Raw genomic sequence first — 13,234 nt, forward strand, 5'->3', positions numbered from 1 at the left:
GTAGATCTGCCTGTTCTGCTCCCCACTCTGTCTCTGGTGAATCCTCTCACCCTCCACATCTCTGGCCTGTACCCCAGTTCTGTATGAATGAATAAATAAATCTTTAAAAAAAAAAAGAATATTACAAAAAAAAAAAGTTGAACATTCTAGTGGAGAGAAACTGTAATATGCTTTTATTTATTTATTTATTCAGGCAAGTGCTGCTGTGATTGTACTAACCATTTTTTTTAAGGTCCTAAGAAAGCGAAAGCATCCTAGACCATGTTGACATTTTTGACTAAAAAACTATAGAAAGTCCAAATGTACAGAGTGACATCAGAGTTGAAAACTTACTTCCTTAATACTGACAATGGAGCCACAGTGCAATACTTTCTAAACTGAGAACAATGGCAGAAAATATTAGAAGAGTAGTAAAAATGGAATAATTTGGATTGTGGAATGATAAAAAGAAAGAAGCAGTGTGTGTGTGTATGTGTGTTCAACTCCATTTGGGTTGGGGTCCCTAATGAGAAGATGGAAGCAGAATCCAGTGTTCGTTAGTGGTTGGACTCTGTCTTTAATGACATCTGGCAATGAAGTGTGTGACAGGTTCTTCATGTGAAGAAAACTGAGAAACCATTAGAGTGTGTGCACAACATCTTCTTTAAGCATACCCACTTCAAAGAATTGAAGAGGGTGGAGCCCAGTATAAATGTCTTGAGAAAAAAATGTTTTAGGAAACTTGTCATCACCTAGAGATCTAAGGAGCAAAATACATTATTGTCATGCAATTGTGGAAAGAAAGAATCACAAAGTTAACAAAACAAAGTTCCCTTCCTGGCTGGACATCTGTGAGAAATACCCAATATTAGTTTGTCTCTATTAAGTCAATTCTGTGTTTTATCCCTAGTCCTTGCCCTCAATTATGTATAACTTTTCTTACTATGTTCTACGCTTGGGAAGATGCTGCATAGAAATAGAATTAAAATTCTGTATGTCATGCATGAAATCCTTAAGGCACAGCTTTGCTGTTCTTATGAGAGTTACCTTTGTTTGTTGCTCCATATTGCTGCTGCTCAAACTTTTATTTCCTGAATACTTCAAGCTTTTTTTTCATCTACATACTTGTGTGTTAATTGTTTCTGTCTTCTGGTAATACTTATGATCTCCCTTTGTTTTTCTTGAAAGTTGGGTCATATTTTTCTCACTCATATGCTTTTCATGATTGTGACACTTTCAGAATCTCCAACATAGAGATGGTTAATCTGTGTCTTTAGTATCTTTGGCAGTTTGACCCCATGTCTGTCAAGAAATGTAATATACTCTATAACCATTACCAAGAACTGTTAGTTACTTATTGGCATTGAATACATCTCAGCATCTGGAATTCTGCCTGGTATATAGTAGGCACTAGATAAGTGTTTTTAAATATAATGGAATGACCAAACTGAAGTAAAGTAAGTATAGAAATTCCCATATTTGCCTCAAAGATATGCAGATTTAAGTAGATTAATGAAATACTTGATAGCTGGAAAATTTAACAGGATCAGAACATACAGTGAAATACTATGGATGTGGATTTAAGAATGGGGTAACAAGACAGTTTACTGCAGTAAAAATAGTCTCCAGCAGTCATGCTGGGACAACTAGATAGCCAAATGCAGAATGACGTGGACCCTCTACTTCATATCATATTTAAGATTTAACTCAAAGTGGATCCTAGTTGTAAGAACTAAAAGCTATAAAATTCTAGGAACAAAATCTTATAATAAATTGGGCCAGGAAATCCACAGATGTGACACTATAAATACAAGTAAACAATAGGCAAAAAAAATCGATAAATTTGACATCATCCAAATGAAAACTTTTGATGGTTTTAAAGGGCTCCATCCACAAAATGAAAAGAGAGCTCATAGAATAGGAGAAATTATGTAGTGGTCATATTTTTCAAAAGGGACTTGAATCTATTTAGAATATATAAAGAAGTCTTACAATTCAAAATAAAAGATAGCCCATCCTAAAATGATCAAAGGGTCAGAATAGACAGGTATCCAAAGAAGATACACAGATGGCCAACTAACATATAAATAGGTGCTGGACATCAGTAATCATAAGGGAAATTTCAATGAAAACCATCAACAATATATTTTACATACATATGTAAAGATAACTATAGTTAGGCATTAGATGTGTTAATAAAGAGGTAGAAAAGTTGATACCTTCATATACTGCATTTGGTAATGTAAGTGCTACAGCTGCTTTGGAAAACAGTCTCACATTTCCTCATAAAACTAAAAATAGAGTAGCCATGTGACTCAGTAATTCCACTCTTAGTTATGTGCCCAAGAGGGGAAAAAAACAATGTCCACACAAAATCTTGTACGTGAATGTTCATAGCAGCATTATTCATAATGGCCCCAGAGGGCATAAAGCACAAACTGGAAACCTTATGAATAGATAAACATGATGTAGTAGTTAACAGTCTGTACAAGGGGCTGTTATTTACCCTAAGAATAAATGACATAGTGGCGTATGAAACACCGGATGAACCTTAAAAATACCATGCTATTTGAAAGAAGACAGACATCAAACCACATAGAGTATCATTCTATTTGTATGAAATTTCCAGAATAAGCAAATTCTTAGAAATGGAAAATAATTAGTTGTTGCCAGGGACAGGGGGAGAGTGTATTAGGGAGTGACTATTACTAGTATGGTATTTGTTTATGGGTAATGAAAATGTCTAGGAGTTAAATAGTAGTGATGGACACTCAACTCTGTGAATAAAATAAAGATGACTGAATCAAACAGTTTAAAAAGATATATTATTGTATACTTTAAATTATATTTCAGTAAAGCTGTTTAGAAAAGGGGGGTTAGTGATCCGGAACAGCTAGAAAAAATGGCTAGCCCATATTGGGAGCAGTAGTGATGATATATTAACTTCTATGTATTGTGTACACTGTGCTGAATGCTTTATTTACACCTCTAGTGTTCATCATCCTAACTTTGCATCTAAGCAAGCCGAGGCCCTGAGTGGGACCAGAATTGCAACCCAGGCATTTGTTATTTTTGCTGACCTGTTTTCTACTATGATTTGTTCTTGAAGTGAGCAGCAGAGCCTGCCTTGATGGATGTGTTTGCTTTTAAGTTGCATTACTTTGAGGCAGTGTGAGCATGGACATCTGCTGTACCTACTTGTGCATCTCCAGTGTGAAATATCAGCTACTCACACTGAGACACCAATCCATTATTGTAAGAAAATTGAAGAGTCAGACAGGTGAATGGTTAGAGACATTACATTAGTGACTCTCAACTGAGTCAGTGGAGAAAATCTTGATGATAGCTAGATTCATTACATTATTAGTAGCTGAAAGTGCTTTAAAGATAAATTGATAACATTAATCAAATAAACTTGACAAAATACAAACAGTGGCAATGAGCAGGTAATCTTCTAGTAAAACAATAGCTAGAGTTTAGAGATACAGGTGATCTGCTCTGAAATGCAACAGCACAATCTAAACTTTCTAATGTTGAGGACTGAACCCGTGGACCTTAACATAGTGTGGACTTAGAGTTGCTCTTAAAGTTGTAAAATATTGGTGTCTTATAAGTTTCTACTCAGTGGCCTTTGGTGCAGTTGGCTTTTAAGTATGATGCTTGTTTTGTGCTTTACTTTTGGGTGGGTGACCGTAAGATATTTGAGGAGAAACTAATCTGATCATTTCAACTTGGGAGAAAACACAGGCTGGTTTTTTGTTTGTTTGTTTGTTTTGTTTTTTAAACATGAGAAAGTGATTTTTAAGTAAGAGGGAGTTTAGTCTTATCACCTCATTCCATGTTGCAAAAAACATTTGTGAATGTGAATAGAGTTGCGACTCTGGGAAAACAGGAAAAGCACTACAGTTAGGAAGAATATGGATATTACTTGGAGAGACCTGCCTTTATATTTTACCATTGCCTCTTCCTGTGTAGCTTCTACAAATTCTTTTACCACAGATGCAGGTACGTATGTGATGTAGCAGTCAGAATGAAGGGAAGTGTTATGTGAGGAGTGCAGTCCACCGTGGTGGGCTTTCTATTCTAATGAAGACTGATAGAGCACTTCCAGTGAGAGTCTGGCAGTGTTTGTCTTCTACAGTACATACTGAGATAACATCAAAAACAAAATTTTCCTTTCATTGTGTACTGACTTCTTAGTTCTTTTGACCTTAGTATTAACTTTATGAATAATTTATATATAAAAAAATTTTAAGCAGATGCCTTAAGTTTTATTTTCCATCTTCTGTAGTTAAGTTGGAAGCTTTTTTCAAATGCAGTAGGAAAAACTTCATGTAGACTTAAAAGAAAAAGTGAAACATTCAAGTTAATGTTTTATCATCTGGGAAGCTACTCCCCTTTTCCCAGATTAATTGATGTAACTTAAAAAATTGGAATAGTAGTCAAAAATTGTTATGGCAGAGTACATACTTTACCTCATCCCATTGTTTTGGGAGACACAGTAGCTGTCGCATTAACTATAGTATTACAATCATTCTTGAAGTAGTTGGATCAAATATATACCACAGATGTCATTGGGTCTTCAAGTAATATTTACTTCAGTCTCCTTGAGAAAGCCCAGCAGATGCTCAATAAAATGCTGTCATTGGATCAGCTGCCTCGAGGGGTTGCTCTTAATGTTCCAGTTTCCAGGAACCTGTCGACAACATTGAGGGCTTGCTGTACTCTTTTCCACTATCCTGTCCAAAGCTCAGTGTTTTTTGTTAGAAATTGTTGATCATCTGGGAAAAGCCAGGTATGTTTAGTGAAGTACTAAAGGTTGGTTTTATTTATAGCTGCCCTAGTGGCACTCCTTTCTCCAGGGTAAAGATTTTTAAAAGTGTGCGTCACTTGGCTTCTTTTCAGGTATGTAAAAATATTGGTACATATAATGTCTACAGATGAGAGATTGCCGTTGATGAGGTTAGCTCTATGCTAGTCACCTCAGGAGCAAGCCCCAGAAATCCTACAGACAAATGCTGCATGGTGTCTTTGAATTGTGATCCCCTTCAGTAACCTTGTATTTATTAACTTCAGATATGTTGGCAGTAGTTGGATATTGAGCCTATGCCCAGTGTTCACAGAGTCGTTTGGTCCGAGTTTTCTAGTGTGTGGGCAGCTCATTCTGTATTCCTTGCCACAGCAGCTAGCTTGCTGCCAGGTCTTCCATGCTGCCCATTTGCATACGGGTTCCTGGGCCTCCACCTGCAGCAGAGAAATCAAGTTTTCTTGATGGTCTCTGGCCAACAGAGGCAGACTTTCAGAATTTTTCTTTAGCCTCCTACCTTGTAAGCCCTGCTGATTATTTTTTTAAACTTTTTAAAAATAAGGTTTATTTATTTATGCATACAAGAACTGGGGTATAGGGCAGAACTTCAGGGGATGAGAGGCAGAACAGGCATATTGACTGAAATACACTGCTGAAGGGAGCAGTGGGTGAAACAGGAGAGGTCTGCCACGCCATGTGGGTCATCTCACTGGCCTGGGGTCGAACTCATGCTATAATGGCTGTGGAAAGCTTCATAGTGCTGTGCTTTATTTAACCCATTGCACCACCAGTGAGGGCCTACCTCTTCTGATTTTTATGCCTGCATTGAAGTTCAGTAGCAGAATAGTTAAGTATTGAGTTTATTATAATTTCTGTGGAGTACTTTATCTGTGTAAAAGCATTTCAACCTTTTCTGTTACTGAAGGGAAAAGACAAAATGTGTTTTTGAGAGATTCATTTATAGACTCAGTTGCCCCACATAGCTCCTGCACCTGAGGTTTATTACTCTTATCCTTAAAATAATTGCAGCATTGTTGGGAGGCTATAATGATGTGGCAATATTAGTAGTGGTTATTACTAGGTAAGATTTTTCTATTATGTATCAGTTACTGTTCAGGACATTAACATGTTGTCTATTTCAAGTAGAGGGTATTAAAGCAGAGCAGTAAGTTTTCAATAAATATTGGTTGTATCATAAGTGATTTCACGTCTCTTGATAGTTTTTCATAATTCATTGTTTGTATATTTATTTCTCAGCATACCTAACTTGCATATCATGAACTCTTAGGTGTAACAGATCAGAATGAAACCTGGTTTCATTCAACCAAAGCATCTACTGTGTTTTGCTTTCCTTGAGTACTGCATGGATGTTGTACCTAATCCTCCAGTAACTAAGGAGTCGAGTGAGCTGGCCAGGGCAAGCAGCTGTGGAGGCACCTGTACCGGCTATGAGTTTTTTTTCTCTTCATCTTCCCTTCTGTTAACTCCACTAACTCTTGCTTTAATTTCATCCTGCTTTAATAGTTTTCTTGGTCCTACTTCTCAAAGCACTCCTGAAAACACTCATTTTTCCTCTTTAACCTTTTGTACTTCATTCTCCAGCCTCACATTTTTATGTCCACTCACAGGCTAGAAAGAATACTAGACACATACAATATTCGCAGTAAATAGTTCTTGAAGGAAATAAAGAGGCATGATCTTTCATCAGACTGATTATTCCTTAGCCTGAGTAAGATGGTTAGGTGTTTGTACATGAGTGACAAATGCACTAATTTAAAAAAAATTTATGCATACAATAACTGGGGTACAAGCTAAAGGTGTGAGGGGGGCAGGAGGAGGTGAAAGGATTCACCAGGGACATAATGGGGAACAAAACAGGCAGATTCACTGAAATACACTTCTGAGGGGGATAGTGGAAGAGGCAGGAAAGGTCTGCATGCCATGTGGGTCAGCCCCTCGCCAGGGATTGAACTATTTGCAGTGGCTGCAAATAGCTTCCTAGTGCTGCACTTAACCCCTTAGGCTACCCAGGGAGGCTCCCAAATGCATTAAATTTTAAAGTAGATTTTTATTTTTTAATGCAGAAAATGCTGGTAGAACTTGAGGTAGAGGAAACTTGGGAGATTCTGATAGGTATGCATTCATTTTCTTTTTTAATTTAGTTATGCATCATTCTTCATTTGTGCCTTTTTCCATCTCAGTTGTAATCCCCATGGACTTCCCACCACCAATTCACTCGTGTGCCATCACCATAGTCCCGTGCACCTTTCCCACTCCATTTTTGAACCCATTTCTCGCTCCAGCCCCATAAAATGTAACTGGTATATAGTTATTCATTGTTTTTTGTTTTTCTTTATTACAATTGCTTTTTATTTTTATATTTATTTATTTTTTGCCCCTGGAACCTTATGCTCCTGCTGTTAGTGAAACCATCAGGTATTTTCTTAGGCTACCTTCTCTAAGGAAGCACCAGACTGACTTCAGCACAGATACATTATTTCCTTGCATTATGAGGATCGCTAATCTAAGACTGAGGGGACAACAGAGTCAGTTTTTGTCTGAGGCCTCTCTCCTCAGCTTGTAGATGGCCTTCTTGCTCAGGTATCTTTACGTGGTCTTCTCTCATACACCTATGTGCTAATCTCTTCTCATAAGGCCTTAATAATTTGGTTCCCCTATGGCCTCATTTTTACGTAAAGGCCCCATATACAAATACAGTCTCACACCTAGTGTTTGGACTTTAAATATATGAAATTGGGAGTGGGGATACAGTTTAGCCCATGACAATGGCAACTGGACACCCAACATACAGATCACTTTCAAGGGCCTGTACTTTATGGAGAATGGACTCAAGTTACTGTTTGAGTCTCAGAACTAAAAAAATTCTAGATGAAGAATATTTTATCCTGATTTCTGAAAACAAAACAATACTTTTTCCTGCTTTCTTTAACAACATTTACTAGAACCTTAGTCTAATTTTTCTTATTCTTAGGCTTTGTAGAGAAATCTTACTGTTTAGCACCTCTTTTTCTAACTTTAAAGTATCCAGTGCTGAGCACATAGAATATATATCAGTAAATAACTGTTGAATACCATTTGTGTGCCTCTGGACTTTCAGAAGTTCCTTTACCTCGATTGGAAATCAATCTGTCTTTTCCATGGTTGTTTGTGAAGGCACTTTTTATTGTCTCAGGATTTTTAGACTGAACTCTTTATGATGTCTAAATTTTTCTGCTATAATGATGTCTCTTTCTATTAACCATATATATTTTAAAGAGATTCTATTTATTTTGGTGTAGAAAAACTGGGGTAGAGGACAGAGGTGTGAAGAGTAGAGGATTTGCCAGCCACAGTGGTGGTGGTGGGGGGCGGGGGGGAGGTGGGCAGAACAGGCAAGCAGATTTACTGAAGTACACTGCTGAGGGGACCAGCGGGAGAGATAGGAAAGGTCTGCTGTGCCATATGTGGGTCAGCTCCCTGGCTGGGAATTGAACTCAGGCTCTATGTGGGACCGTGGTGGTCATAGTGCTGAGAGTTAACCCTACTTAGGCCACCAGTGAGGCCCCTGTATGAACCATATTTTAAAGTGAAAAATGTTACTGATACCATTTTGTGAGTTTATTAATTTTGCACGATATTGTTCCTAAAAACGTAGGTATAATCTCCTTAGGATGAAAACGGAATTTGATAAATATGTTATCATTTGTGTTATAGGAGAACAATAAAATATTCAGCATGTATTGATTTTTGTTTTTGATAATTTCAGATTTCATGACTAAAATACTTTTAGTATTGGTAATGTAGGGCTTGGTTGGTAGATAAGGGAGAAAGTGTACAGATAAATAGATGTTTTTCACAAATGCTACAGAATAACAAGATAATTAAAAGTGAAGTTGTCAAACAGTTTTTATGTGGAAAATTTATAGTTTCAAGAAGCTATTTAGTTTTCTTACTGAAATCGATTATTTTCTGAAGGGTAGTTTACATTTCAAACCAATTAACTTTTTAAAATAGGAGAAATACTTATTGTTATAACATATAGAAGTTAAAAGGTAATGTTTAAGCTCTATATCTTTTTGACTAGAATTCCTTGTTAGTGTTTTTTAAACCACTTCATGAAAAATGCTTTGATAATTTAGAAATTATATGGTAAAACATTAAATGTAACTTATTTTATATATATATGTATATATATATATATATATATATATATATATGCCCTGTTTATAACCCTCAAAGAATAGATAAAAAGCAGTGTCCTATACATTAGTAGGCAGTATGACTCAGAATCTTAAATTTAAGGAGTTAATGTTAATATTAATCTGTTAATGAGCTGTTGCCATAGCTCATTTTGAAATTATTATGTATTGATTTATTAATAAACATAGATTTTTCTTAAGTTGAAGATTCATTCAAATTAAACCTGTCCTATAAAATACAGACTAACACTAACTTGTCGTTTTGTACTAAACAGTATAGCACTATTTTTTCCAATGAAGCTTTGTTTATCTATCTATTATATATTGGTACCAATATATACATACATCTGTATTCAAAGTTTTTAAAATATGATAAAGTCATTTTATTTTGCCTATCAGTCTCCTGGGGTGTAGTGAGAAATCCATTTCAATATACCAAATTTAATTTTCAGCATTTTTTTTTTAAACTAAATTTCCTATGCGTGTGCCTGATTGTCCTAAATGCTGGGTAGATCAGCTCTGGCAGTATGTGTCTGACTTCCAGAGTCAACTGTCTGGCTGCTTTGACCTTTTCCTTTCAGGTCTCTCACCTTTCAGGTCTCTCCCACTATCCTAACCCTACCCATTCTTTGAGATTCATGAAGCCTTCCCTGATTTTGCCATTCCATACTTTTGTTCTTTGTACCAATAGCTTTAACTTTTGACTGTGGTGTCTGTTGTATTGTTTCTTGTTTTGTGTCTAAGCAGAACCATTTGCTCTTAGAATTAGAATAGGAAGCATGAAGCTGACCACAGAGGTAATAAGTATTGCCATGGCTCTACCTTAGTTACTTCCTTAAAACCATGTGAAGGAAGTATGGACAGAATGGTCATTGGCTTGTGGTGTCTTCCTTTACAGCACTCATTATGTCATCAGGACATTTTGGGAGTTGAGGTCTGTCTTACTATGGAATTGCTCAATTTTTTCAACTGTTAAAGTCCTCTCATTTCATCCAAATTCTCAGCCTCAAGTTATATGGCCTTTTGGTCCTCTTAAGGTTTTGGCAGTTAATATTCTCTGTGCTTCCTAAAGTCCTTAAGTGATGGAACTATGTGTGTGAATGTAGGAATGGTGCCTGTGTCGTCAGGCAAATCTGGAAGCTCAGCCCTGGAAGAACACTTGTGTGGCTTAGAAAGACTTTCTGGAAAATCACTGAATGGATATACTCAAGGTCATTTCTAAAATTCAGCTTCAGCATACTTGCTTTGTCTTGGAAGAAGACTTTAACTGAAAATTTCATGAGACAAAGGAGATAATCAGCTATTAAAGTCTGAAAGGTTTTGGTTAATCAAAATCATATGGTTCATGAAAAGTTTATTTTCATTAATTTTAATAGTTAATTTATTATTTCTAAAACTCATTTAACTGGTTGAATTAGATAACCAGAACTCAAAATGTACTATTTTTTTTTAATATGTAGAGAAAAAATTAAAATGGAGGGAAGTAAATAATACTTTGTATTATTCACCAAGGGGTAATAATACATACTACCCTTTCTGTTTGCTATTTCCTTAGGTGATTGAAGATAACACTGGTGTCCGCCGGGTTGTGGTCACACCCCAGTCTCCTGAGTGCTACCCCCCAAGCTATCCCTCAGCCATGTCTCCAACCCATCATCTACCCCCTTATCTGACTCACCACCCGCATTTTATTCATAATTCACACACGGCTTACTATCCACCTGTTACTGGACCTGGAGATATGCCACCTCAGTTTTTTCCTCAGCATCATCTTCCCCCTACAATATATGGCGAGCAAGGTGAGTAGATTACTGCCAGCATTGAAAATTGTTGAAATGGGCTACATGATAAAGTACCTCAAGAGGTCAGAGAGCTCTTTTTTTCTTCTGCAGTAAATGTGACCTCAGGGAATCAACTTGCTGTGTAAAGTGGACAGAAAATTCCTCTCTTCCTTTGTCCAGTTACAAATATTACTTTGTGGGTTTTGCTTCTTTATTTCACTCCATTTTTGAAATTCCCCCCTTCTTCTATTCCTCCCTACACAGAGCAGGCATTGCGGGTGTAACTATTTCTTTTTTCAGAAAAGCAGTGGTTCATCAAATGTTCCTATGTCCTGTTTGCATAGATTTACATGAGAGTAACCTGAAGCAGAACTGCAGCACATATTTCCTATGTAGCCATATGTGTAGCCCTTGAAAGGAAAGTTAAAGGTGTTTTCTGCCCCCTTTCAATGAAAAGGGAATGTGAAGTCTCAGTAACTTTTGGGTTCTCTGAATGCTCCATGTTGCAATCTTAGAATCGTCTTGGTCTTCCTGAACCCTGCTTTTAGTTTAAGACGTGCTATTAATAAAGCTGTGATTTCACTGACGGGGAGGTAAATACCTTGAAGTGAAAAAGAGTCTGAGATATGACATTATGTCTTTTTAGCTTTGGCCTTGGTATTGGTTTAGTCTAAAGCTCTTCTCTATCAAAACAGATACTAAGAAACCAGATAAGTGAGGGTAAAAATTAGACTTTAACCTCTAAGACTATTGCAAAATGATTTTTTTTCTGAGTCTGACTATGCATTGAAGCATTTTGTTGCTTCAGACTTTTATTATATTCAAATAAAATGTATGAAAAAGTCCTTTTATACCATAACATTTTGAAGCCAATTAACTCATTTTCTCTTATCAATTATATATATATACACACACATATATATATCTATATATTTCCCTCTGTATGTTTATCTTACACTATAACTTTTTCTTATTAATAAAAAAATTTTAAGTGAAATATTCTCTTGCAAATTTAGGGTTAAAGAGTTTGTTTTTTATAGTCAGAAAGGATTTCAGCATAATTCAAAGGAATCTTGCACTATACTGGAGTAAGTCTAATTGATAAAATCAATCACTTCCTATTAACCTTGCCTTATGATGGGACATCCCATCATGATGGTGTATGGACACCAAGTGGTGGCATCTTCCTTGAAAGGATTTGTATAAAACTAAAAAGAAAAATCAGTTAATTTGCTGTAATTTTTTTATATGCTTAGTGATTTAAAAATATACATTAAATATTTGAGTGTTTATCATTTTTTGGTCCACTCTGAGCTTAATGACATTGAGAAAAACCTTGGCTACTTTATGAAAAGTGTCTGATCTGCCTAAAATTAGCAGTCCATTAGTCAGATGCCACAAAATTACTGTTTTATAAGTGATATCCTTTGTAATTTTAGACAAAACAGTTGTATTATTCAAATCATCATTAGAATTTTTTAACAAATGTAAGTCTTCATAGAGTGTTTTGGTTTATTCTATTAAAATAATAGTGCTAGAAGATAACATAAAAGTGCCTTCACTGACTTCAACATAAAGAAGGAATTTTTTAATGTCTTTATAAAAAGCCCTTTATGTATTTATTGTCTTATCTTAACACTTAATGTGCATCCCTGGAAGCAGTTTAACTACTTAATTTCCCAAACCATAGAGTTTAAAACTTATCCACATTTAAAAAGATTAATATATTAGTGCTCTTCTTGGTGAATATATTCAATCTCAAATATAATGAACAGAAAGAAAATGAAAGATGGAAATTGTCACTGAACAAAAGAAATATCCGTTATTAAGTTGTAGAGTGACTCTGCATTCCTGGTGTGCCTAAGACAGCTCTAGTCTAGGATGCTTGTCCAGAGAAACAGAGGTCCTCCCTTTTCATTCTCAGAGGTAGTTAGGTTTGAATGGTAATTTGTATAGTTACTCTACTCACGGGATGGGGGGCTCCTTTTTTACTTAAACATATTAGGGCCTAATCTAGATGTTAAGTAGTGTTGACTTTTTAAAAAATAATTTATTTATATACTTTTCACATCATTGATCATTTTTGTACAATGCTTGCTTTCTTTTCTCAGGTGTAGTCCCCATAGAGTTCCCACCACCACACATCACCATAGTCCCTGTGTTCTTCCCATCCTGGTTTTGACCCTTTTCCCTCCCCCTCTCAGTAGTGTTTGTAAAAATTTTTTTTAATTTGATTTAAATTTTTAAATTTAAAAGAATATTTTGCCTTAAATGTCTTGTGGTTATTTTGCAGAATCCTGCAAAATCCTTATGTTCTTAAAAAACCTTCATGGTGAAGCCAGGGGCACTCTGCTAGTCAGTGTGGCTTCCTTTCTGCAGGGGTGGCTTGCATTTTTTTATACTTGCAGTTTTCCTTGAACGTTTCACCTGACTCTGTGAACTTTATTTTTAGTGGGACTTCCTCATCA

At 36.0% G+C, this 13,234-nt stretch overlaps 1 protein-coding gene across 2 annotated transcripts in view; it reads left to right on the forward strand.

Moving 5' to 3' along the window:
* FNDC3B (fibronectin type III domain containing 3B) overlaps positions 1 to 13,234 on the forward strand; it is a 332,590-nt gene that overhangs the window by 179,474 nt on the left and 139,882 nt on the right. For both annotated transcript variants that reach the window (XM_004674965.1, XM_012732895.1), the window contains exon 5: positions 10,541 to 10,784. In XM_004674965.1, the coding sequence (XP_004675022.1) occupies positions 10,541 to 10,784 (244 nt within the window). The remainder of the gene's footprint in view (positions 1 to 10,540; positions 10,785 to 13,234) is intronic.

The sequence above is a fragment of the Condylura cristata genome, unplaced genomic scaffold (genome assembly GCF_000260355.1).
Source record: "Condylura cristata isolate star-nosed mole 26May11 unplaced genomic scaffold, ConCri1.0 scaffold00003, whole genome shotgun sequence".
NCBI lineage: Eukaryota > Metazoa > Chordata > Mammalia > Eulipotyphla > Talpidae > Condylura > Condylura cristata.